Source organism: Carya illinoinensis, chromosome 14 (assembly GCF_018687715.1).
Source record: "Carya illinoinensis cultivar Pawnee chromosome 14, C.illinoinensisPawnee_v1, whole genome shotgun sequence".
NCBI classification, from domain to species: Eukaryota; Viridiplantae; Streptophyta; class Magnoliopsida; order Fagales; family Juglandaceae; genus Carya; species Carya illinoinensis.
Window position 1 is genome coordinate 4,267,402 of NC_056765.1, and position 27,887 is coordinate 4,295,288.

Below are 27,887 nucleotides of genomic sequence, written 5' to 3' on the forward strand. Positions count from 1 at the left end.
GTAAGTTGAGTTATGACTAATTGACTTAATATTTGAGAAATTATTAAGTACTCCTAAAGCAATAATAATGTGGTATTTCAATCCTATCACAAAATATTGTACTACCAACATTACTTACATAAGTACTAATTTTTAACTTGTTAAGACACGATTACTTAACTTGTTGATATCGGATCGATCCGTTATGATACATTAAGAAAGTTAAAGTTACAATTATACCCTTAAACTTAAAATAAAATTATTAAAATTTTAATTTCGATATTTTTATTATTTGAATTGTAATTTTGAACTAATAGTTAGTTTTATAATTTTTACAGATATTGTAATTTTAACATTTATATAAAATTATATTAAATTTAATTAGGTTAAAGGGATTAATTTCAGACTTATTCAATTCATTTACATAAATAGTTTGAAATAATTCATATTGTATCGTGTTAACCTATTTCATAATATTTTTAATAATATTTTGTGATACGATATAGTTTTTTAATAATGAGATCAGATGAGATAAATTTAGATAAAAATTACACTACAAGAAATTTAGCTTTTTCTCATGAAAGTTTTATCCCAAGCTTTGCATTCGTGGCAAATACTTAGTTTATGACACCAAAAGTGTCCGTGTGAAAAGAAGAAGTTATTTTCTACTAAATTACGTCCGACGAGCAAGAAGCCGTGGTAAAAAATATTTTTTGGGGCGAAAAAAATCTTTTTGCGGCGACTTCATGTTGCCGCAAATACTTTTAAATATTACATCCCACTTTCCCCTTATTTCTTTTTTCCCCAGCCCGATACCCGCTCGTTCTTCCTTCCCCCTTTTCTTTTCCCCCCGCTTGATACTCCCTCTCTGTTCTCTTTGAGTTTGCTGCCGCCCTTCCTAAGCCGTGCTTGCTGGTGTGCTATCGCCACCTCGCCGAGGAGGTGAGTCTCTAATCCTCCCATATTAATTTCTTTCTCTATCTTCGTTTCTTTGGGTTTGCGTCTCTCTCTCTCTCTCTTTCTCTCTCCGTTTCTCTCACTCTCTATTTCGCCCTAATTATGTCTCTCTCTCTCTCTCTCTCTCTCTCTCTCTCGGTTCCATCGTCGTATGTGGGGGATCTTGACCAGAGCGTGGACGACGGGCTGCTGCTCACCAGAATGGGTCTGTGTTTTTCAAATTTTCCCCCTCCCGATTTAGGTCTATGGATTGGAAGCATTTTATCAGAGCATAGTACTATTTTTTGAATTTTAATGGAGTTCTTGCGTGTTTGGGAAAGTTCACTTATTTTTTATATCCTCCATTATTGATTGTGAATCTGTTACGAATTGCAGTGCTTTTTTTTTTTTTTTTTTTATATCTACATTAGGGACTTTTTTTATGTTGAAGGATGGGTTTGGATCAGTTTTTTAGATATTGATTTAGAATTGATTTGGGGTTTTGGGAGCTTTGTCGAATGTTCTTTTGGGTGATATACATCCGAGAGTTCATGAAAGTGAGTTTTATCTGATTTTTGTTAATATGGGGTTGCTCAACCTCCTCGGGAGGTAGTGAAAGTATCATCATTTGTCATATTTGTGGTGCCCCATGATTTGGGTAGGAAAAGAGGGTGGGTAGTTTTGTTACAAACCTTTGTCTAAGCTATAAAAATTTTCTCAAAGGAAACCTTCTCTAAGTGCTGTGATCTTGGGATTTTGGTAGCTCTAGCTGCTGTGAAATATTTAATTCACATCTAATCAAATAAATGCACACTGAGGAGGGCAGTAATCTCTGCTAGTTTGGAGGAAGGGAAAAGAACTTAGAAATTAACCTGGTAGCATCATTGATGGTACTTATATTTTGCAAAATGGAACCAAATATGTGCATACCCATGTGTGAATAATATCTATCATATACGTTGACAGTTTAGATGGCCTTTATATGGGATTTTTGGCTATTCTGTTTTGCTTTGCAGCCTTAAGTTTTGGTATAATGGCTTTAATTGGAACCTTATTGTAGATGGTTCTTAACTTTGTTATCATTTACTGTTGCTTTCAGTCGTATATGGAGGTTTGATTTTGTTATAGTAGTATGTTCATATTTATGTTGGGTAGCAGATGTAGCTTTCTTTTTGTCAATTTAATAAGCAATAGAATAATATATATATATATATATAATTAATTCGACGGAGAGAAAGGAGAATAGGTAAATGCCATATAAAAAGGCAAACCATAAAACAAATTAAGCATGCAAGCATATTAGATATAGATGGCAGATACCAAGAGAACTCATGAGCAAACCAAGCTCAAGATGGAAGCAACTACCATTCATGTTTCTACCTCAATCTCTATGGATTTGTACCCAAAGTTGCCAAAAGAAGATGGAGTTCTTGTGGTCTGTAATGGTGAAAAATGGAGTCTCTGCTGCTCACCAGTTTTCTGATCATCATCATCAAGTGTTATCGGACAGCATAGATTCTGGTGATCATGATCATGATCTTAAACAACCACGGATTCCTGGTTGATTTGCAGAGCATTGTCCAATTTGGCCAGGTGATCAGTTTCACTTTCATTGGTCATGAAGTTCTGAGAATTTATTATATGCATATATGTGATGATCACACTCAAATTTCTCCCTATGCATTAGCTTTTATATATATATCTTTGTTTTTGGATACATTTAGTTGATCTCTTTCTGACTAATTTGATCAGCCGAATTCAGACAGCTTATTATAAGTTAAAACTTCTTCTTTTCTTAAACACACACACACACACACACACACACACACACACATTATATACAGTTAATCATCAGTTAGACCATTTTCATCGTTAATTTACCTTAACTAGTTCTTTATAGTAGTATCTTTTTTAATGATTTTTCTAATTAATTGCAGCACATTTCTGACTTTGGACATCTCAGGAAAAAGAAATCAATGGACAAACAAATTTAAGAAAACAAAGTATGTTATTATTATTATTTTGGTTGTTCTTTATTTTTGGATTCAGTAAGCATGCACTCATAATTTGGTGAAGATGATGATCTTGACATGTAAATGATCTTGCGCATGCGTGTTGATCTATCATGATCATCTACTCAGTTCAACGCAAAGGTTGCCAAGCTATTAATTCTGCTTTGAATCTTTTTTGTTCCACTACTTGCACTATAATGGACCATAATATATAATATATATATTGTAGGACAAGCACACTTTCTAAAAGTGGAGAAAATTCTGTTTCAAGGATCGTCCAAATACCAAAGTATGATGGTTTTCCAGGTATATATCTTGTATATATATATATATTTATTTTATTGTGAGACACATGTACTAATTTTTGAGTTGATCATTTGTGTAATAATGCAAAAGCAGCATGCATGCATGTGTGCTACTATATATCTTGTATTATAATATCCTCAATAATTATTATTGATCAATGCAGTCATCGGCCTATGGCAAGGTTTTTGTCCTCGATGGAGCACTACAACTTACAGAGAAGGATGAATGTTCTTACCAAGAAATGATGACCCACCTCCCACTTTGCTCTATTCCTAATCCAAACAAGGTACTTGATCAGATAATATTCCTTTTTACTATGAGAAATGCATTTCTTTATCTTAGGTATATTATTTCTAGTCATAAAGGTTTGTGCGATGATGCGGTACTATTTAAATATATATATAAATTTAAGCGATAAACATGTGAAACTAACTTAAATGTGTCGCACGATCAGTTAGTGTGACGGGGATAACAAGATCAAGAAGATCTAAGATAAAGAGTAGTATCGCTTTTCTCTTATATAATTAAGAAGTTCCTACTGATTCAGCATCTTATTTCAAAAGGTTTGGGCTAGTCTATTGCTGCAGTGATGGTCCTTAATAAATTCCAAGTGAGTTACTCTCTAGTCTCTGCTATTGCATTTATTTGTGCCTTATGAGTTGGTTAGTCTTGCATTTTCATTTATATATTTTTAAGTTTTGATTGGTGTGGTTTAATTTTTGTACCTTATTATCTGATTGCAGGAAAGGAAAGTAGAAGACACACGTATAACTTTTCAGCTAATGAAATTTTGTTGACCAAACACCATTCATTTTGCTTGTCATATTTGTGGTAAGATTTTTGCCATTTGCATAGTCGTCATGCACTTCTTTCATCTCTTTTTTTGCCTTTTGGTTGTCATATTAAATTATTTGCATTGAATAAATTTTGCCTTTAACTTTTTTGAGGACTTTCCACAGGTAGTTCAATTGATATGGTGATCCTCTATGATTTGGTTCTTGGTGAGCTAAAAGCTGACAAAGCTCATTCAAGTATTTGAATTTCAGTTAAGGCCAATGTCTTTATGTTGTATGTAATGAACACATTTCAAAAACTCAAGTGTTATTTGAATAAAATATCTACATTTGTGTTGGATTGGATTACATGGGCAGCAAGCATGTTGATATGTCTTGCAATACAAGATTTTGAGTTATATATATGGAAGTGTGAAGTGGAATGATGTGAATTGGTAGTAAATATTGAAGTGATATGTTGGTTGGGATTATTGTTGGTGTGTATGAAGCTTGAAAGAACATTTGTAGATTGATATTATCAGCTGGATAGACTATGTTCAAAGTGGTTTTATTGCATTTCATTGGTGTACATGTTGGTTGTTATGTATTGAATTTTAATGAATGGTGGTTTATTGCATTTCATGGTTACGTTGATTTGTATATAATTTTTTAGCTTATATTAAACAATTTTTTATGATCATTTTTGGCTTAGAATGGGTTTGTTTTTGGTTTTACGGTTTGTATTTTTTTTTTTCTAAATTCTTTTAGCATTTTCCACGAAGACAACTAGCGGCAAATACTATTTTTTTGCCGGTAGAAGTTTTTCCCCACAAATGTTGTAGTGGGTAATACTAATACCCACCAGTACCTCTCGTGGTATTTGCTCCTATTCTCACATAAACGAAAATGGATGCGCTTTTGCGACAAGCTTCATCGGCTCTTGCCACGAGATGTGTCGTGGGAAAACATAGGTATTGCCCATGACTTAAACCTTTCATGGGCAATAATACTTTTTGCGGCGAGTTTTACGCCACGAGCTCCCCACGGGCCAAATTGGTGGAAAAAATATTTTTCCCACAAAAACCTGACTTTTTGCCACGAATCGCCTCCTTGGGGAAAACCAATATATCTTGTAGTGTTAAAAGTTGAATAAAATATTATTAAAATATTATTTTTTTAATAATATTATTATTTTAAGATTTATTAAAATTAAATTATTTATTATATTTTGTATAAAAATTTAGAAATATTATAATAATAAAATGAGATAAATTCGTTTGATTATCCAAATTACGTCTTAATATGCGAATTAGAGGCCGACGTCCTCATTCATGATCAATACATTAGAATCAGGAAGACATGATCAGATAAGGTAGACTCTTTCAGTTTCAGCTGCATCCATGCATTCATTTGCCTATTCGGCCTCGTTCCAAAAGATTACGTACAATCAAAACAAGGGCAATCAATGAGATATATACCGTGTATATAAATATATATATATATATATATATATATATATATATATGATATTTACTGCGTACTCGATCTGATGCATATATACAAAAACATATTATAAATGAAAATCATAAAATGAAACAAAATATTATAAACACCACATGTTCATTGACATAAGTCAATATGGATATGGTACTGAATGTCATGGTAACCACACGTTAGCTGTGCGGCTATCGTTTCTTTGAAAGAACTATCAGTGCTTATAATGATCAATTTAAAAAAAAAAAAAGAAAAAAAGTACGTAGAATTTATATATTTTAAAATTGTATCTGTCATTGTCAAGTCTATATATATGTATATATACAGTGATCAGAGAGGATCCTGTTATGGTAAACATTGGTTAGCTGTGCAGCCATCATTTCTTCATGGAGTACTACCTGTGACTACAACAGCCAAGTGAAACTTAAAGATACCGGCGACAGTTTTGAAAAATATTCCGTCTTCCAGCTAGCTAGCTGCCTCGCAAGTAACTGATTCATGATCTCTTTATCCTTTAATTTGATCAATGATTGAAGTTAAGAAAATCATGCTATTTCTCATCAAGTCAATTTTATTAGTATTAGATTTCACTTTTAAGTTATAATTAATAAAATTAGGACTGTAATGAAAGTTGAAGATTACTATATATGAAATTTGCCTTTGATCTCTTGAACACTTCATCTTTCTCTTCAATTTAATATTTCTACTCACCATATAGATTATAATATATACTGATAGATCATTGGTACTTAAGATGGAAACAAAGATTACTACTGGCTTTTCTGCAGCTATTCCTGTTCCTGAATTGCTTGACAAACATAATTATCCGGAATGGGCGATTCGGGTGTGAACCTACTTGAAGGGTCAAGATCTTTGGAAGGTCATCACTGACAGAGACGAAAATGCGCCAGCTTATGAAAATGATGATGTTGATGATGATGGTGTCGACGATGATGCTGCTGTTGCTACTATTAACGTTCGTAGAAGGAGGAATTTCTTGGCTTTACACGTGATCCAGATTTCATGCGGTCCAGACGCATTTTCCGAGATTAGGACAGTTTTTTCGGCCAAGGCTGCTTGGCAAACTTTGGAAAAGAAGTATCTGATCGTGCTTGGTGAGTTAGTTTCTCTCTTTCTCTCTCTCTCTCTCAACATTGCCACGTCTGCTCAAAAATTGATTCAACTCTGCATAATAAATTACAATTCTTGGTAACCCTATCCAAAATAAATTCAATAGGCTTGGAAGTACTGTTCTAAATAAATACAATTTAAAAGATTTCAGTTTTGAGATGAGGTGGTTTTAGATAAGTTAAATAAAATATTATTATTATTATTTTGAGATTTGAAAAAGTTGAATTGAGATTTGAGATAGTTAAATTATTTATTATATTTTATATGAGAATTTGGGAAAGATTTAATGAAGAGATAAGATGGGTTGAGAAGGTTTTCCAATCCAAAAAATGTTTCCGATAAGAAATATAGTTTATAATTTAATAAATAAATTCTACTATTAAAAATTTATTGACTGTTTGGTAATCATATGTTTAAAACACTTTTAAACATGTTACGTTTGTTTGGAAACAAATTAAAGAAGTATTTTCTAAGTTAGAAATGACGATTATTTAAATTTTTAAAGATTATGATCTATCTTTAAAAATTTGAAAATTGTATGGATATTTTCATCAATTAATCGTATTTTTAAAATTTGAATTACATTTTGTATTATTCGAAAAATCACGTTTGAGGCAAATGTACATTTTAACTTATTTGGGATTAAAAGTACTTTAATATGTAACACGCAAATAACTTAATTTTTTTATTAAATAACTTTTAAGACTATTTTAAAACTTTTGACGACTCTTACTGCAATTCCAAATGAGCCCTTAAGAAAAATAAAATTTAAAAGCTGAAAAAAATAACTTAAGTGGTTTTAGAATTTTTAAAACATAAATCGATTTTTAAATTTTAAAAACCAAATTATTAAAAAATGATAGGATTACAAATATGAGATTTCTATTTAATTAATTTTACATATTCATATATATATATATACTAGTAGTTGGGCAACGTCCAAGGGACGTTCGTCCAGTGTATAGAAATATTATTTTTATTAAGGAAAAAATTTTGAATAATAATGTAATATTTTTAGAAAAAAAATATATAAATTTTAACATCAAATAGTAAGATAGACTTAAATCAGTTTTAAAGCATTTAGAATTTATAAAAAAAAAAAAAAGAATCTTGAAACAAACATGTGCAGCACAGGAGATAAACTGTTAACAGTAAAGGAACGTGCATAGCACGTTTTCTTAATTTAATAAAGCGATTATTTTTAAAAGGTAACATAATTTTTATAAAGAAATAAAATACTAAGGTTTTTATAAGATATTATTATTTGATTTTAATGTTTCATAATGAATTTAAATTGATAAATAAATAATATTTTATTAGGATAATTGTATTCATAAATGTAGTTGGTAAATATATTTAAACTTAATTATTTTACATTTCTCTTTATTTATATAAGGAATGAATAAAAATTTTAAATCACATAAATAAATTGATATATAAATTATAATTTATATAAAAGATCATATATATATATAATAGAATATAGAATATATATTTATATAATTTATATAGATATATATATATATATAGATATCTAATATACCTCATAAATAAATGATCATCAATGCATAGGTTACAGGATTATGCATGCTGCATGAATTTTAATAATTATGAATTTATTCATAAGTGATTGGGGAGAGAGAAATTAAAACATTAAGAACTTTTAATAAGAGAGAGCCACTTTAATTTATTCATGTAACTAACGGCGTTAATTTTAACGGTAAAACAACAAAAACCGTTAAACCAATAAAATTCCGTTAGATAGCCACTTTATATATATAAAGATATATAGTTTTCCCAATTAACTTAACTGACATAATTTTAACTTAATTAAGTCATTAATTGTTAATGAAATCTTTAAAAGATATATTATGGGATGGACTGCCAGTCTGCCACCACCTGCGGCGGCACCAAATTAAATTTACTAGATATGGTGCTGAATGTGGCAAATTCGGCCGAATCCCCCAAATCGGAGTATTTTCTGGCAGCTCCATCTGGCGCCACTCATGGTGGCGGCCGGATTAGTTACTTTTGAGATTAATCCAACCTTTTCTAAATGGCGATCGGAAAAAGGCCGGAGTTAATTGCATTTACGGAAAAAGACCATCTCATGAAAACAAGAAAAAAAATTGCAGATACGGGCAACATTGACAAGAGCTATCTTCAGTATGCCGACTTGTACAGGGCTGTGCATCGTGGTAATTTGACTGCTACAAAGGACTTCCTTGATTATCAACCGGAGGCAGTAAGCAAGGCAATCACAAATAAAGGCCAAACGGCTCTTCACATTGCTGTTGCTACTGGACATGCCCATATAGTCAGGGAGTTGGTGAGTCGAATGTCGACAGAAGACTTGGGAATTGAAGATGGTGATGGTTACACAGCTCTAATAACGGCTCTTGTGTATGAAAGATCCAAACTGGCGCTCTACTTGTATCCTCTCACTTCGTTGAATCATGATGATCTGGTGCTTGTAGAAAAACGCCGCCAAGGAGCTATGCTCCTTAACCGTGCAATATCTTCCAGAAATTTGGGTAGCAACGTACTCTTTGTTTTACTAATACCCAATATATATATTATTGTCCGTTATTTCCGATCGATCATTTGAAATCTTGGCATTATAATTAATTAATTCCTATTTTGCTCATGATTCTTTTGCTGCATGTACGCTTCGCACAACACAACAGATCTTGCTTTGCATTTAATTCGGCTTTACCCAAGTTTGACACATGCTCTTGACGACCGCGGCGAGTCCCCCCTCTTAGCATTGGCTTCTATGCGGAACGCATTTCCGAGTGGAAATCGACTCGTCTTCTGGAAACAATGGATCTATAACTGTTAGTGCTACTCTCTCTCTCTCTCTCTCTCTCCCTCTCTCTCATTACTAGAGTTTGCCACTACTTTCAATTACTATGTTAATAGTTGATGGAGAATCAAGACAAATGTACCAATCAATCGTGAAATATTACAGAGTTATTCTACTTTCAAGTTTTTGTATAGAACACATCATCCACGTTATTTAAATGGTAAGATTTGATTATAGTATCTTCTCACAAATATAATTTTTCAATGCTATATATGTTTCGTTTGAAGGTTTCAATATATCCGGATAGAGCCAATTAAAGAGAGATATATATAATATATATACATGCTATTATATTTTTTGTTGTATTTTTAAAAGATCAAAATTGTTCATCCAAGACCTGGATTGACAGTAGTACTTTTATCCGATATTTTTCACGGACTTAAGATTTGCTGGCCTTTTTTGCTGAAAGGTATATGCATTCATCCATCAGCTCTTGGCACCACCATTGAAACTCGTTTGAACACTCCCAACGTTGAATCAGGTATATCTTTCTGCCCTACTTTCCATGATTTTTGGCGTGTAACATTTGAGAAATATAATTTATTTTGGAAACCTAGGTTTTCATTATGTATACAGTTTATTCTACAGCCTAGCTTGTTATATTCGGTTCAGTTTTGAGGCGTTAATGAGCTGTTTCTTGTTGCTAATTTAAAAGAAAATTGTTCATCCAAGACCTGGATTGACAGTACTTGATCTTTCCGATATTTGCTGGGCATTTTTTGCTGAAAGGTAATCAATCGGCTCCAGCCACCTTTGAAACTCGTTTGAACATTCCCAACGTTGAAAATGGCCGCCAACGCAATCAAGTAATTACAAGGATCAAATCAGGTACTATCTCTCTGCCTTAACTAATTATAACTATTCCCTCATTCTTGGCTTGTAACATTTGAGAAATATCATTTATTCTAATTTGGAAACTTCAGTATATATTCACTACATATGTAGATCTGATCTCCATAAACTGCCATATGATTTTGATTAATATCTTTATCTTAATTACCCAAAAGAAGTTCATCAGTTTTGAGGAGTTAATGAGCTGTTTGGTCAGATTGTTAAGGGGGAATATTCTCCGAGTTAATTGTAAAATACGTCCCTTTATACAAATAGCGGTAAAAGTGTTGCAAGTTTCTAACATTTGATTTATGAATATATCTGCTTAATACAAGATCGATGCTAATTGCATCTGCTTTGAAATATTGCTATTTACAATTGAGACGACTGCCTTTTTTTTTTTATGGAAATGTGCTTCATAGCTTTCATTCATAAAACGAAGTTACAGCTGTGACATATAGTCAACTAACGCAACTGCTCAGGAGCTTCCCCGTCAACAAATTCCTTTGTGACGGACCTTGTCTAAACTTCTATACCCTCTCTCCTGACCGCAGTCAAGAGAGAAAGCGCTCTGTCAACACAGAGCTAAATCAACAACTCTTCCGGAGAAGAGGGGTACACCCACTCTCCACCCTCCCTAGGAGGAGGAGCACAACAACACTCTCTCCTCTTAAAGAGGAAGAGTACCAACACCTACCTCCCCAAAAGAGGAGTAGGACAAAACCCACCTTCCTCCAAAAGGAGGAGTGGGACTCTAACCATACTATATTATTAATAAAACTAAATACAGACTAAAAAACCAAATACAAGCTATAGACTACGAAAACTAAATACCGACTAAAAAAACTAATAAACTAAAAGCAGACTAAAACAGACTACAAAAGGGCTGCAAGCTAAAGGCCCAAGCCCAACGACCCGGCTTGTAGGCACAAGGGGCCCGACCCGTTAGGGTTTCACTCTGTTGCCGCCACCCCTCGTCCCCTGCATCGTCCCTGTCCGTTTCTCGCCCAGCATCACAGAGCTTCCATCAACAGACGGTTCTGAGGACAGCCCACGCCGCATCCACGCCACACCTGAAGAAAACTCCGAACGTCCCCGCACCTGAGGACAGCCAACGAAGCCTCCCCCACGTCCCCGCAGCTAAACAGCCTCCCCAGCGGCCCCCTGCACCACTAAACAGCTCGTATCGCCCCTGCTCAAGCCGAGAAAACAGAGCAAACCGCCGCAAGAGCCATCGTCGGCCACTCACCCCAGAAAGCACTGGGGTTAGCCGAGGACAAGCCTTCCACGGCGATACAGCGCCCTCCACCGGGAGCTTCCAAAAACCAACAACCCGATCCAAAAAAAAAGGAAACAGAAAGAAAACAGAAACAAACTAAAGGCACAGGCACAAACGACATGAAACGAAAAACGGAGAACGGAGAACGGAGGGGGGAAGAGGAGGAAGGAAGGAGCCGAGGACTCGGTTCCCCCTCTCCCCCCCGAACGGGTTCAGAAAGCTGGGTTTCTAGAGAGAAGGCGGACGTTCTCTCTCTAGAGCTCAGATCGATCTTTTAATGTCTATATGTAAACAATATCTTGTATTTTTTGGAGACAAAATTCTTTGATTTAAAAATGAATCGAGACGACTGCCTTAATTATTTGCACTGTCGTAGACTCATTGTAGTACACCAAATCTTAGGAGGCATTCATGTGCACGTAAAGAATCCTTCTCAAAGTAGACAATACTCTATGACTCGACTGACAATGAAAATATCAGTTTTGCCTCAACAAAAATTTAACTCAAAAATTCAGTTAGAAGAAAACTGATTGGCATAGTTACTGAAAATATTTTGTTGATTACTTTGCAGTGACAGCAGTACTGTTGCGCCACCTAATTTCAGTTGTCCTCTACTTGTGGGCCGGTATACCGTCTCCGCTCCATCAAAATCATATCTTGCTAATTTTTATTTGAGATTTTTGTAAGATATTGTGCATGATTAGTTTCAACAAGAAGTTATCTACTAGCTTTGTTTTGGTGGAACTTACGTGATCATGTCTATAAGTACTGAAAAGATCTTTTTGATCACGTTGCAGTGCCAGCAGTACTGTTGCGCCGCCTAATTTCAGTTGTCCTCTACTTGTGGGCCGGTATACCGTCTCCACTCCATCAAAATCATATCTTGATAATTTTTTATTTGATATTTTTGTAAGATATTGTACATGATTAGTTTCAATAAGAAGTTATCTACTTGCTTTGTTTTGGTGGAACTTATATGATCATGTCTATAATGTACTGAAAAGATTTTGTTCACATTGTAGCGCCAGTGTTACGGCGCGATCTATCTTCATCAATTTATGTCAACGACTTGGTAGGTATACCCTCTCCACTCCATCAAAATCATATCTTAGATATATAATAATTTTTGTTTGAATTCTTTCTTAAAATAGACAATACTCTGACTTGACTGCAATGAAAATATCAGTTTTTGCTCAACAAAAAGTCAACTCAAAAGTCAGTTAGAAAAAAACTGATTGGCATATATATCATCGTGGAAAACAACTTTTATAGGATTTATGTGTGGACGAAGTAATTCTTTTCTTTAATTTCTTTTTTCTTTTTAAATATAGACTAATACAGAAGAAATCTCCTTAGTACTTATTAAATAGATTTGATTCAACTAGCTTTCATGTTTTGGTGGAACTTTTATGATGTCTATAAGTACTACTGAGAAGATTTTGTTCATTTTGCAGAGGCATATCTTTTATTAACAGGAAAGATGACTATAGAAGATTTGGGTATACCTTCTCCACTCCATCCAAATCATATCTTGATAATTTTTATTTGAAAATTTTGAAAGATATTATACATTTGTTTGCAAAAGAAGTTATCTACTAGCTTTGTTTTGGTGGAACTTATATGATCATGTCTGTAAGTACTGAAAATATTTTTTTCATCATGTTGCAGTGGTAATAGTAGTAATGTCGCTCCACCTAACTCTAATTTTGTTGGCCGGTATACCGTCTCTACTCCACCAAAATCATATCTTAGATATATATTTTTTGTTTGACATTTTTGTACTCTTTTTACTTCTTCATTTTTGTTATAGTTTCATCCAATTAATTAAATTGGCATTGTTTCAGCAATTGGGAAAGCAATCATGCAATTGTATGAAATGAAGAAGCTCCATATCCAATCCCAGGAACTTCTTTCCTGCATGTGCGAGGAGATATCAACATCATTCATACAAACTGGACAGCTTGAAAACATTGGTGGAGTTTGTGATGCAATCACCCTTGCTGTAAAGAATGGGATTTCCGAGTTTGTTCTTAAGGTAGCGAGGACACATCCGAGCTTTTTGGAAAATAAATATAGAAATTCGAGGAACATACTCATGCTTGCTGTTCTGTATCGCCAATCTGAGATCTTTAGCAATATATATCATGGGTTTGATATGGAGAACACTTTGACATCTTATGGAGATTGCAACGATGACAACATATTACATATGGTAGGGATGATAGAAGATTCTACTATGCTCAATCAAATCTCTGGTGCAGCTTTACAGATGCAAAGAGAATTACAATGGTTTAAGGTCATATCCCTCTTTCTCTCTCTCTATATGTGTGTCTCTGGCATATTTTCTTTTCCCTCACTTTTGATAACTAAATTTTTCTTATTCTAGAAAGGAAACAAGAGACACAACAAACTCAAAACTACCAAACCATAAATGCTCATGACAACCCATTTTTCGAGAACACATCATACCTGAACATATTGATCGAGATGTTCTCCAACTCCCGTCTAACTTGTGAAAAGAAAGACTTATAATAAACGTGTGGAATTCGCATTGTACAATAGTCTCATTCCTGCAACACAGTACCCTATCTCTATCTATATTTATACCCATAGCCGATCCGCTCCTTCAAAGGAGCGACAATCCATTAAAGAGCGAAAAATTATATTTATAAGCTTCTTATTTACGCACCTAATACATCTTTTCCTTATCAACTAGTGCAAAAGGTATTGGTCTTTTAATTTTTTCTCTAATTGTAATGGACCCATAATAAGAAGTACTTTTATACACTCTCTTATGACCCAAGAGACTAAACAAGCAGCCACCTTAGGCAAATGTACGGCTTTCTTCGTATCACTCACCTTGCACAACTTTTTAGAGACAAAATACAACATAGACATGCTAAAAGTAAGATCTGATAATTGATCTGATTTAAATCAAAGTAGTTCGAAAAAGAAAGAACCGAAAATAACCTTAGGCACCAACGCTCTATAAGGGCTATAGCCTTGTATCTTAAACAAACTTTTAGAGGATTTAAAAGGAAAACAGAGATTGAGGGTGTAGATCTTCGACGGTAGAGATATGATCCCGATGTCCATGAACTCCTAACTTGTGATACCCAAATAATAAGGATGAGGGTAAGTGGTGAATGAGATCTCATATTATTTAGGAATGAGAAATTATTGCTCTTTATAAGGTTTCAATGTGGCTCAAATTGTATCATTGACTAATCATTTTGGAGTATAGATCATGTGATTTGGATCTTCCATTAGGGCGTTAAAAATAGTATCAAAGCCTATTCCAATGGTAAAAAATGTGGGACTTGAACCGTACCACCTACGACGGACAGACCCGACCAGGATATCGGGAATTTAAGGGTGATATCCCATATGATAAGGATAAGAGTATGTGGTGAATAAGACCCCACATTGCTTGGAAAGAAGAAGTTCTTACTCTAATCTATAAGGTTTCAATAGAGCTCTAATTGTATTATTGACTAATTCTTTGAGAGTATAAATTATGTGATTTAGGCCTTCCATGATTGGGGCGTTACACAACCTCTCATAGTTAATCCTCATCACAACATCTCTCTTCCCCTTCCTTGTTAGGATTGGTCTTTTAATCATTCCCAGTCTTCTTATTCTTTTCAATTTACACATTTAAAATATAATATATCCGCATACACACAAAAATAATTTAAAGAGAGCTGGCTATTTTACCATAGGTTAGGTAGAATAAAAATAATTGGAAAATATCTGTTACTTATAAAATTTCAAAGAATAAACTCCATTTTCATAAAGCCATATCACCAACTATAACTATCTCAATCTATTATTATTGAATAACAATTTATGTTATTAAGCCACATCGCCTAGTACTCTTTATTTGTGCTATTGATATATAACATATAGCATCAAGTTATGAAATAAAATATATAAAGTATGTAGTTTAAAAAGTATGTTTTTATATCAAAACGGCATGTATATTTGGCTAGGTTTCTACTTTATTTGAAGTTAATAGTCATTTAATTTTCCTAAAACGTGCTTTTTTATTCGTCTTTTTTCCTTGGGCATAATTTGCTCGTCTTTTTTGTTCTCTTTTTTGATTCACTTAAGCAAAGTTTGCAAGGTTTGAGAATTAAGCATGTTTGGACACTTGGAGTATTTTAAAATTTTATAAATAATAATGAAATAGTTCGAGTGAATTTGTTTTATTGAATTTTTTAAAATGAGAGAAAAAATTTGAATAAAAATATTATAAAGTGAAAAAATTGTTTGACTATCATCTTTTAATATGCTTTTTGTTTTGAAGTTTGTAAAAGTTGTATTAATTTTTATATTTGAATAATGATCATTATGTAATGATTACATAAAAATGTTAAAAATTTTCTAACATTACCCCTAGTTATGCAGTTGATTTTGATAGCATTCTTTTAACAAATGCAGCTTGTGGAGAGAATTGTCAATCCCAAGATTAAAGAAAGTACTAACAAAAATGGTTTAACTCCCCGACAACTATTTACAAAGAACCACGGGAACATGAAGGAGAAGGGAGAGAAATGGAAATGGATGAAGGGTACAGCATCGTCAAGTATAGTGGTGGCTACTTTGGTTGTTACCATTACATTCGCTAGTGCTTTTACCGTTCCAGGTGGTTACGACCAAACAAAAGGCTTTCCAATACTCCATAAGAAAATAGAGTTTAAGATCTTTATAGTACTCGATGCAATGTCCCTTTTTTTGTCCTCAACCTCGGTCTTGAAATTTTTGGAAGTCCTCACAACACGTTATACAGAAGAAGATTTTCTTGAGGTTTTATTGAAAAAGATGATTGTAGGTTTTTCTACCCTAATGCTATCTTTTTTAACCATGATGATGGCCTTTTTTGTTGCTCTTGTAGTCATGCTAGGTGACGAATCACCGTTTGCAAGTCTAGGTCGCACAATATCTAAGTTTGCAATGTCAGGTGACGAATTAATACTGATGTCAATTTTTTTGACTATTTACTTTAGTGTTCCAGTCATCTACTTCATATGGACTCAGTTCTGCATTCTTAGAAATATGATCAAGTCGACCTATTCCCGAGACATCTTCAATAGGAAGATGAAGCTTGGTTTTAGCTAATCCATTGTGCGATATGGTGTTTTGCAATATAAACTTAAGATCTCTTCGGTGGCAACGCAAGAGATTGCATGCTTGAAGGCTTCATGTTTGTGCCACTCAAAAGAACAGAGAGGTTCATAACTTTCTTCATTATCTCACAAGTTTAAGGGCTTGAGATCATCAAAAAATTGACAAATTTCTTGTTTGATTGAAATTTGTGTTTAGTGTGTTTGTAATTGACAGATTTCTCGTTTGGTTGAAATTTGTGTTTAGTGTATTTGTAAGGCTTGGATGAATTAAGATTTTAGGTTTTAGTGTTTTTTGTTATCACTACTACTCTTTTTAACTCCATTTTTTTAGTCAGTATATTTCTTCCTATTCGTCTTCACTAGTGGGGTGGAGCTAATTTTCAAGCCTAACCATATTGATCTTAGTTTTCATATTATTACTTATTAACTCTTTGCAACATCAACACCAATCCATTCCTTCGTATTCAACGCCATAAATGAAAAAAAGATCCAAATGAAAAATAGGAGAGAATGGGAGCGGGGAAGATGCGTGAGAAATACCTGATCATTCATCCCTTTGAGTGCCTCCTCTGTAGTGGACTCATGATCATCTACGAATGCATAAGCTTTGGACCTTTCAGAAATACTTTCCATTATAAATTTAAAAAATACACAAATTTACTAATAATCATTTTCTTAATAATTAAGTAAACAAAAAAATTAAAAAATAAAAGGAGTGGTAAAAGGGTCGTAGGAGGATAGTTATTCCTATGATTATTCTAGCATATTTCTCTCTTTTTTTCCTCGATCCTTTCAGATTCTCCCGACAATGTTAGGGTGCACAAGGATTGTTTGGAGACATGTTTCTTTTTATCTCATCTCATTTCATTACATCTCATCTTATTTACTTTCCAAATAATGTTTAAAGATAAACACATTCAAATTAATTATTACAACTTTATCAAATTTCTAAATAAAAATAAAAAATAACTTAATTTTTTCAAATCTCAAAACAAAAATATAATATTATAATAATATTTTAACTTTATAATATTTTTATTCATTTTTCTCTCATTTTCTAAAATCCAATAAATATTTAACTCAAACTATTCACTACTATTCACAAATCATCCTATTACTATTCACAAAATTATCATCTCATCTAATTCCCATGTACTCCAAATATGAACACACCAATACAAATGGATTTTGTCCTTTTTTTTTTTTTGTCTTTTTTTAAACGTCCATTTTCTTAATCATTAAGAAAAAAAAAATATTAGTGGCCACATTTGATGAACATACTTGGAAGTCATACTATCATATTACTTTTTCCCAACACTTCTAGATTTGGCATTCGTGACATTTCATTTTATCGATACTGATTTGATGAGACATTTTTTCTGGACGGTTTCACTCATTTATTATTGTTCAATAACTTAATGTAATGTTCATACATAGTATCAAGAATCCAATCATTTTAAAATATTTGACGTACAAGTTAACGTTTAAATATATACTGATATTGTTGAGAAATTAAGCAATCCACCGTTATATACCAATGCTAAGGAATGAAAATGATTTAGTTTATGAGCATTAAGCCACAAACTACCTTCAACAAGCTAGCCAAAGGCTTCAAATAGGGATGTAATAACACCCATATACTCATATACTTATAAGCTACATCTAACTCATCTGCGTACATAAAAATAAATACATAGTTTACACATGAGCACAATAAATTATCTATGTTTACTCTATTCATTTACAAAAAATTACTAATGAATTCAAACTTCTAATCATAATAGTGTGCATGAAGGTTCAATAAATAGAGGACTCACATTCTCAATTAGTGAGAAGGGTTTAACCGGTCATCAAGTTTTGGAACAGATATTCAATATGTGCATATATTTGACAATAAAAATTCAATATATGCATCCACATATTTAATTGGAATCTATATAAATATTCATGTAACTCAAATAAATTAGATTGACATTAGCACACATACCACACTTGAACAAAGAAGGACATTGGAATCCCTCACATGCACCACCACACGCCTTCTATGAGTGTGGGTGTCGTTTTGGCTTAAGAGGCTGTCTTGCCTCTGTGTTACGCACTCTCTAAAGTCTAGAGTGGAACTGGTCAAGAATATAACCTGCAACGTTTTCTTCCTCAACCCATTTTTGTTTCAATTTCGACCACTTGATTTCAGTTGTCCATACCTTACACATTTTGGAACTGTTTACCGAAACGGCTTCTTGGCTGTTGTAATAACGGGTACGATCGAACTAGGAGAAATGATCAATCCCCCCTTGCACGGCTAATGCCTAAGAAATCTTGTATTTGTAACGCCTGTCTTTATGGTGGTCCTTTTCATAACGATTTTGATAAAAATCGACGGGAATTACGATTCATTGAAATTTCTTTTCCATTCATGCCAGAATAGAAAAGACTCCATGTCATAAATAAAATTCATTTTCTTAATTAAAAGATTACAATGGAAAACATTAAACTTTCATAATTAAAGTTTCTTGTATAAAAGATCTTGCCTAGGCCTTCGTGCTCCTTCCCTTGGGCTGTACCTATCCTAACCTGTCATGCTTATCTTGTGCTTGGGAGGGCACACATAAAAACTAAAATGAGTCGATGACTCGTAAGCATTACTTCATACAGTTAAAATATAATAACTTAGATTTTCAGTCATGCATTTATCATTCCATACATACATATCGTACTTAGCATGCATACGTCTCTCTTTTCATTTTAAAAACATTGCGAGGTGAAGTTTTTTTCTTTAAAACATGCTTCTTTGAAACAGTTCCCCACGCATCGCTGCCTTCATTTTTTAAAGAATCTTTTCATGCATTCATTCTTTTACATACGTTCATGCATACATACATACATACATACATGCATTCCTCTTTTCTTACTTACGTACATTCATGCATTCCGTTCATCCATACATCCATACATTCATTCTTAACATGCATCCATTATTTCTTTTCACTTTCATTGGCCATGTAGCACACTGTTACGCCATGTGTGCTGGGGTTAACGATCTTTTGGACCTGATTACGCCCGTGGCCAGGGGTTGGGAATCCATTCCGTCAGGGTACTGTACTGGGTGCACTACCAGTACTACTTACTCGGCATTGCAATCTGCCCCATCCAGTCCATTTATTTGGTACCATTTCCATTTCAATCCATGTGGCCCTTACATATTTTCATACATCATACATTCATTTCAGTCCATTCATTCCTTTACAATCATTTCCTTTCCTTTACAGTCCATTCTTTCATTTCAGTCCTTACAGTTCTTACGTTTCTTACAGTTCTTACAATTCTTCATTTCTTTCTGTTCATAAAAGTTTTAATTAAGAAAAATGGTTTTCTCTCCTTTATTTTGTAAAAGTCGTTTTAAAAGAAGTTTTCTCTTCTTTTAAAAGAGAGAAAATAGCTTTCTTTCTTTTATTTTAAGAAAAATTGTTTAGAAAGAGTCATTTCACTACAACAAATACCCCCATTTGCTGCATTTTTATTTTCGGCGATGATTAAACAGCCAGTATGGCCATCGATCAGTTGCATATGTGATTGTTTTCTTTGTGTCGGCATATTCAATCGCAGTCAAAATTTATTATTATTGCGGCGACAATTGTTCGTGGCTATAGAATACACAGTAAATTGCAGGGACTTAAACAGAGATGCCGGAAATCGCAGTTATCATATTTATTTGCTACGACGCATGTTCGCGGCCCTATTCCTCATCAATCAATCGTGTGAATGATTCGGTGAAAACTGTAGCTAAATGTTTGTTGCGGCGACCATTTTTCCAGGACATATATATACCGTCGCAACAAGTCACATAAATGCATCGACTCAAATCTCTCATGCGGGGTCACTTTGTTGCAGTAGTTGTGAGTCACCGCATTAGGTTGGAAAATACCTGATAGTGCAAAAATTCTTGTAGCATCGAGATGTTACTTGCCGTTATAACTCTTTCTATATAACGGGTCCCATTTTGATGCACCCTTGCCTTTACGCGCGTTTTAGTTGTTTTGCTCTGCCCCGATCTCTGTCCCTTCCTTGAACCTATGGTTGCCGCCGCCGCTGTCATCGTAATCTTGCTGCCGTGCCATCGGGTCGTTGCCGGTTAACTCCTCCACATTTTATCGTACATTCTTCCACCATCGATAATGGCTTCTCTCTCGCCCAATCTCTTTCATTAATTAGTCCTGCCCTAGCTAGCCTCTCTCTGCGATGAAGCTCCCTCCGTGAACGTTTTCCACCTGGTTGCCGTACGAGCCCAGCTATCCAAAGTGCCGGCCGGCCACCTCCTGCGGTAAGCTCTCTCCTTCAAATGGTGCTCTATCTCTGAATTATTAAGTTGTCCTTAGGCAGCTGCATCCGAAATCTGGACTGTGAAATTATACTACATTCTTAATTGAAAGGTATTTAATTCTCTACAAAATTAGAGTATAGGTATAGACCGAGTTTAGACTTCTCAGTTGCAATTGAAATTAGACTACAATACTAATTTCAATCTTTGTATATCGCTTGTATTGACTGCATTCAGTACTCTACCTCTATTGAAACACTGTCAATTTAAATTTAAGTTGAGTAGAAAACCGTGAATATCATAGATAGTATTGGAAAATCATGTCATGGATGAGTGGACTGTAGCTGGCCATTTGAAGTTTTGGCCATCGGTGGAACTTCCACTAATCTATATATCCATATATATATAATTATTTGGGTGTTGTCCATTTATACTCTAACCCTGTATAGATTAGTGGAAGAAATAAATTATCTACAAAATACATATTAATGTCTTACTTTAAAAATATCGGGTTTAAAGGAACGAGCCTTACTCTATGAGGATATGTGTTTGAAAATCTTGACGTAACTTACAAAGTGGGATATTGCAAAGTACAAATTCAATTATCACCAACAACGTACACGTGTAGTTATCTTCACAGCTAGGAAAACATTGTACCGAGGTGATGATAATGAATTCTCCCATGAGTTGGAGTGAACGACTGAGAATAAGTTTATGTTTTGAGTCCTTTTCCTTTTCTTTTCATGAAAATTGGCTGATTCACTGCATGTATGTTTGATTCCCTGCATCTTAATAATGAATTATTAAATAATTATGCATTTTATAATTTGATAAAATGATTCTGCAGAATATTATGAATATGTATGTTACTCAAAGGTGAGATAGTGATGAAAAGAGAGATGATTGTTTAGTATTGATTATAAAGCTTTTGATATATATCCTGGACATACAGCTTTGGTTGTCTTATTATTGCTCTCTTGATGTCACGTTTTGTTCATTAAATTTTGCATGCATGAGTGATGACTTAAGTTTTATACAGCTTTCCATCAAAAGTATGTAATGCAAGTTATGGTATCTCTGTTTTATACAGCTTTCCATGAAATGTTAGTCAACAGTGTGTAAATGTGAACCGTGTACTGTAAATCCCTATGAAATGCATTGCATGGGAGTACTGCTTGCCTTGATTGGCTATATATATAGGCATGCTATGAGCATTCTTTGAGTATATAGATTTGTAAGACTTTTGACCTTATGAACACTTACAAAAAATATAGCAACTTGAGTGTTATGAACATTCACTACACTTTCTGCCCAGTAAAATGGTAATGGCAGTAAAAACATTCAATGTCTTCGTGATCTGAATACTGGGGCTAGCATAGAACAAGAAGCTTGTGATTAACTCGCCGTTATGTTTCAACTACTGTGCTGGAAAGCTATACAAACTTTCCCTGGTCTACTGTTATATAAAACCCATGGTAATCACTATGGTGGTAATGCTATCTTTGAGTTATTATGAATTTAAGAAGACCTCACACTTCATTTATGTATTTAAAGGCTTTCCATCTTCTGTTATTCAAACAATATACTAACTCACGTTGGTTTTACTAACATTGTAGACCTATTGACACATAAGGTTCAAATGGACATGAGCTGGATGCACGTGCCAAACAGGTTTACATCACCTGAATATAGTGAAGGAATTAATAAACTCCTCGCTATGGCAAAAGCCCATGCACCTAGAAGTAGTACCTTCAGGTGTCCATGTCGGAGATGCCGTAATAACATTTTCCTACCAATTAATGAGGTCGAAGATCATCTCTTCATGATAGGTATCGATCCAAGTGATACACGTTGGATATTTCATGGGGAGGGTGAAACATTGAGTGTGAACTCGTCAGACAGTGATGACCAATCAGTTAATGAAAGTCATGATTATTTTGTTGATGATATGGATGAGATGATAGAGGACACATGGGCTGCAACATTCATGGATCATGCATTTGGGGAACAAGAATACGATACTAGTGCCCCGCCAAACGTGAGTCACGGGCAATCGAAAACATTTAATCAATTGTGGGAGCATGCTAGACGTCCACTTTATCCAAATTGCGAGAAGTTCTCGAAGCTCTCATTTATAGTCAAGCTCCTGCATATAAAATCTATTGGTGAGTGGACTATCAAGTCATTTAATATGGTTTTACAATTGTTAAGGGCAGTGTTTCCAGATATTGAAATACCTAACTCATACCACGAGGCCCGACGGATAGAGCGTAGTTTGGGGTTTAGTTATGTGAAGATACATGCCTACCCAAATGACTGCATGCTATTTTGGAAGGACGATTCTGACAAAGAAGCTTGTTCTAAATGCAATGAGTCAAGGTGGGTGTCAACTGATGGGAAAAAGGGGAAGATTCCCCAAAAGGTTTTGCGCTACTTTCCTTTGATCCCGAGGTTACAAAGGCTATTTATGTCAAAGAATATAGCAAAGTCTATGAAATGGCATAGAGAACAAAGAGTTGATGACCAGCGAACTTTAAGACATCCTGCTGATTCTAAGATGTGGAGACAATTTGACAAAGACCACAATTGGTTTGCAAAAGATGCTCGCAATGTCAGACTGGGGCTAGCCAGTGATGGGTTCAACTCGTACAATAATTTGGCTAAACCTTATAGCATTTGGCCAGTGCTACTCTTGCCATACAACTTGCCCCCTTGGTTATGCATGAAAGATCCATACTTATTGCTATCCTTGCTCATTCCTGGACCAAAAGCACCAGGAAACGACATCGATGTTTATTTACAGCCTTTACTCAATGATCTAAAAAGTTATGGGATGACGGTGTCGATACCTACGATGCATCAACTAAAGGGCAGTTTCAGTTACATGCTGTACTATTGTGGACTATGAACGATTTTCCTGCATATGCCAATCTTTCAGGGTGGAGCACAAAGGGAAAGTTGGTTTGCCCATTATGCAACGAGTATACTGATTCGATGTGGTTGAAATATGGGAAGAAACACTGTTACATGGGCCATCGTCACTTCTTGCCATCCAGTCATACTTGGAGAAAGAAAAAGGGTGCATTCAATGGAAGTGAGGATCATCGGTTGCCTCCTCCAGAACTCTTGGGACATGAATTACTCCACCAACTAGAGCAAGTTGGTAATGTCGAGTTTGGAAAAGGTTCGAGAAAGAGAAAACGAAGACCAGATGAGTTGAATTGGACTAAACAAAGTATTTTCTTCCAATTACCTTACTGGTCGACGTTGCCTTTACGACATAATCTCGATGTCATGCACATTGAAAAAAACATATGTGAGAATGTCTTAAGGACGTTGTTGGATATTGAAGGAAAAACTAAAGACACTGTTAATGCACGTAAGGACTTGATGGAGCTTGGTTTAAGGAAGGAATTACATCTAAAATCTTCACCTAGTGGGTACTCCATGTTGCTTGGGTCGTACACGCTGGACAAACATCAAAGGAGACGTTTTTGTGAATGGCTTGCAGCTGTTAAATTTCTAGATGTGTTTCAGTTGATGATGGAAAGCTAACAGGAATGAAAAGTCATGACTATCACTTGTTCATGCAAAGATTACTTCCAGTTGCAATTGGTGGGTTTTTCCGACCTGATATACGGCTTGCATTGACCGAGTTTAGTTCCTTCTTCAAGGCTTTGTGCTCACGGACATTGACTTTGGATGTATTGAATCAACTACATTCCGACATTCCAATAATCCTTTGCAAGCTTGAGATGATTTTTCCACATGCCTTCTTTGATATAATGGTACACCTTGCCATTCATTTACCCCGTGAGGCTTTCCTTGCTAGCCCAGTTTAATATAGGTGGATGTATCCTTTTGAACGATATTTAAGAAAATTCAAACGCTATGTCAGAAACAAGGCTCGTTCGGAAGGCTCAATAGCTGCAGCCTATGTTCATGTTGAATGCTTGACCTTCTGTTCCTTGTATATCCATGATATTGAGACCATATATAATCGGGAGGAATGAAACAAGGATATAGATAAGGACACAGAATCTAGTCTAATATCTGTTTTTTCACAAAAGATACGTGTGTGCGGCTCCCCTACCTCCAAAAGATTGGATCAAAGTCTACATGCCAAAGCAAGGTGGTACGTGCTAAATAATTGTGCGGAGATTAGTCACTACCGAGAGTAAGTATTTCCAGCTGGTTCCATTATATTATGAATTATAGATATCATTGAACCTAAACAGTTATTGAGAACTATCTAACGTTTACTATCTATGGATTTCTAGTGAGCACTATAACAAGCTTAAAGAAATTTGTCTAGAAACAGTAGACCGTTGTCATCAAAGTGAATTTCCATCTTGGTTTCGCACACGAGTACGTTCCGTTTGCTGTTTTATATGTGCACTAGTTCTATGAACTGTTACATTAGTTTACCTGCGTAGTTCTAAACTTTTCAAGTTCCATTATTAACAGATTCAAGAGTTGCGTTTAGAAAATCCTAATGACGTATCTGATGACATATATGCACTAGCTTGTGGACCAGACCCATGGGTCCAATCATTTTCTGCTTGCATCATGAATGGCACCAGATTTCACACAGTGTCCCGTGGTCAACATCGCCGAACTCAAAATAGTGGGGTGGTTGTAAAAGGGGAACACCAATCAAAAGCTGTCGATTTTTATGGAGTATTACATGATATTTTGCAATTACAATACATGGGTTGGCATCATGTATATTGGTTTAAATATGAGTGGTTTGATGTCGGTGATGCAAAGAGAGGAATACATGTTGGTGACCACGTAACTAGTGTCAACACTTCTCGAAAATGGTATAAGGGTAAGCCATTAGCCCTTGTCTGTCAGGCAACCCAAGTGTTTTACCTTCAAGACAATAGTAAACATGGCAATTGGGCTGTTGTGCAAAGGGTGACAAGTAGAAACATGTACAATGTTCCAACGACACCCTTGGAAACTAAAGATGATGATTATGAGCAGAATCTGAATTTTGAGGCTTTTCAAGAAAATGAACCATCGTACATGGTCGCAGAACCTGAAAACGGAAGTGATGGCATTAGTTCTCCCTTGCATAGGACTGATGGAGAACTAATCGACGTTGTTGCTGATACAATTTTCCAACAGGGCATATCCCTTCCCGATGATGAAGACTTCATTGATGACGAGACAGATAGTGGGAATTCATCTGAAAATGGTACAGCTTGTTTACTATTTATTACATTAAGCAAAACATTCACTTACATGCCATATACTCTTCTATTGTTGAATAATACTGATGACCAACATTTTTCCATGCATATTCTAGGTGACGTGAGGCTACCCGTCATGTAGAAGGACTACTGAGGCTACCTGTGAGGTTCGAATAGCTACTGAATGGTACAGGTATGTGTCGTAGCATCGCCATTTGAGATTTTTTTTACTTGACCATCTCAAAGTGTAAACATTATAGTATTTGCAATTATCTAAAAAGTTGAGAATAATTTACCTTCTTATTTGCTGGCTTGAATTCTCTAACGTGGAAGGACACAGTTGATGGCTCATTTACATCCAAAGTCATAATTATTTTGTGAATCTGAATTTTTCTGCCATGTTGTTGGATTTCTCAGATTGCACTTACTTGTTGCACTTTTTATTGCATATCATTGGTGGGTTTTACTATGGCCATCCTATTGATCAAAGTATACAACAAGGTTATTGCAATCTGAAGTGTATTAGCCATGAAAATTTATTGCATCAATTTTACACGATTTTGCAAGATGCTCTATACTCTTCTAATGATGTGTCTTGGCGTATCATCTGTTGCAGCAGAGATGATGGATATTAAATCGAGCAAAGACCAACAATGCAGAGTACTCAAACCTCATTATTATGGGAGTGCAACCCGATGGGTGACTTAAATCTGGAATGATGTGGATGCTGTTAGAAAAGGACCACATTCATGAATTTGTTGTAAACTAAATGCACTAGGTTTTGTAGACATGCAGGCTGGTCCAAAAAATACCTTTTGGATCTTCTTGTTTTGTGGAAATGTTTTAGTAGTTGTTGGACAGATATTGGACATATTATGTACAATGTTATGTGAAATTATTGGCAGGATTGTAATTTTATGGCCAATGGTTTTTCAATATAAATGATTATTATGCCTACTTGTAAAATGAAAACAAGTTTGCGGTAGGGAGGTTGTATTTTGTGCGTCCACTACAAGAAAAGATTTTATAGTTGCATGCAATAAACGCATGCATTTTGGAGGATTACATTTTGGACTTAAAACATTGCAATCATATATATATTTTCTGGATATGAAGAATTTAATCATATTAATGCCTTTGATGGAATGTGATTACCAAAGTGGCAGTTGACTAGTAAAAACTGCCCAGCAAATACGAAAAGGATTATATATACAACCCTAATTTGGGATGTAGGGAAATATTAATGACATGAATAAAAGCACCTCTTTAAAAGGAAATGGTATACGTCCGTTTTGTATATAGACACACTTAATGGGATAAAATTCCACTAAAAAAACTGACGCACAAGTATTATATATATAGAAAGTTATTGGAAAAGTGGGGGGTGAATGTTGTCTACATATCCTACAAATCTGGTTAACTTCCTGTCCACAATTTCAAAGCTAACTTAACACGTGTATTACAACAAGCATTCAAGTGGTTGCCAGCCATGCACTAAGATGGCCTTCTTAGACTAGTAATTATACAATTTGTACAAGTGACCATGCTGCTGTCAAGTATTGGAGTCAGCTACGATACACCATGCTGCTGTCATTGACCATGCTTTCTGACATAGAACCAACAACTCATTCCTGC

The 27,887-nt window shown here is 34.7% G+C and overlaps 1 protein-coding gene and 1 long non-coding RNA gene across 19 annotated transcripts; both read left to right on the forward strand.

Annotated features, from left to right (window-relative positions):
* Positions 1 to 786: 786 nt before the first annotated feature.
* LOC122294926 lies at positions 787 to 4,497 on the forward strand. 4 transcript variants are annotated; one of them, XR_006237800.1, is made up of 9 exons: positions 787 to 921; positions 1,108 to 2,508; positions 2,853 to 2,918; positions 3,057 to 3,068; positions 3,157 to 3,233; positions 3,397 to 3,519; positions 3,797 to 3,843; positions 3,977 to 4,064; positions 4,193 to 4,497. It is a non-coding gene; the product is annotated as an uncharacterized LOC122294926 (long non-coding RNA). The 4 variants fall into 4 exon arrangements; XR_006237802.1 differs by having other exon boundaries at positions 1,108 to 1,141; XR_006237801.1 differs by lacking the exon at positions 3,057 to 3,068.
* A 1,329-nt stretch (positions 4,498 to 5,826) lies between these two features.
* LOC122294369 lies at positions 5,827 to 27,261 on the forward strand. Of its 15 annotated transcripts, none has more exons than XM_043103044.1 (15): positions 5,827 to 5,987; positions 6,239 to 6,615; positions 8,767 to 9,165; positions 9,319 to 9,468; positions 9,907 to 9,978; positions 10,227 to 10,325; positions 12,179 to 12,232; positions 12,405 to 12,458; positions 12,630 to 12,683; positions 13,062 to 13,106; positions 13,276 to 13,323; positions 13,452 to 13,903; positions 25,522 to 26,257; positions 26,369 to 26,445; positions 26,869 to 27,261. In XM_043103044.1, the coding sequence occupies exons 3-14, from the start codon at positions 8,970 to 8,972 to the stop codon at positions 26,392 to 26,394; spliced, it is 1,986 nt and encodes a 661-aa protein (XP_042958978.1). In that variant the 5' UTR covers positions 5,827 to 5,987; positions 6,239 to 6,615; positions 8,767 to 8,969; the 3' UTR covers positions 26,395 to 26,445; positions 26,869 to 27,261. The 15 variants fall into 15 exon arrangements, with proteins under 15 accessions (XP_042958978.1, XP_042958979.1, XP_042958982.1 ...); XM_043103045.1 differs by having other exon boundaries at positions 5,828 to 5,987; positions 6,255 to 6,615; XM_043103046.1 differs by having other exon boundaries at positions 5,830 to 5,987; positions 6,289 to 6,615.
* The last annotated feature ends 626 nt before the right edge of the window (positions 27,262 to 27,887 follow it).

Bases quoted from the DNA above. Each gene is read 5' to 3' on its own strand.
- LOC122294369 (XM_043103044.1), top strand. From the start codon at position 8,970: ATGTCGACAGAAGACTTGGGAATTGAAGATGGTGATGGTTACACAGCT. The intron at 13,904-25,521 runs GTCATATCCCTC...CATTATTAACAG, and splicing joins GAGAATTACAATGGTTTAAG to ATTCAAGAGTTGCGTTTAGA. The intron at 26,258-26,368 runs GTACAGCTTGTT...TGCATATTCTAG, and splicing joins TGGGAATTCATCTGAAAATG to GTGACGTGAGGCTACCCGTC.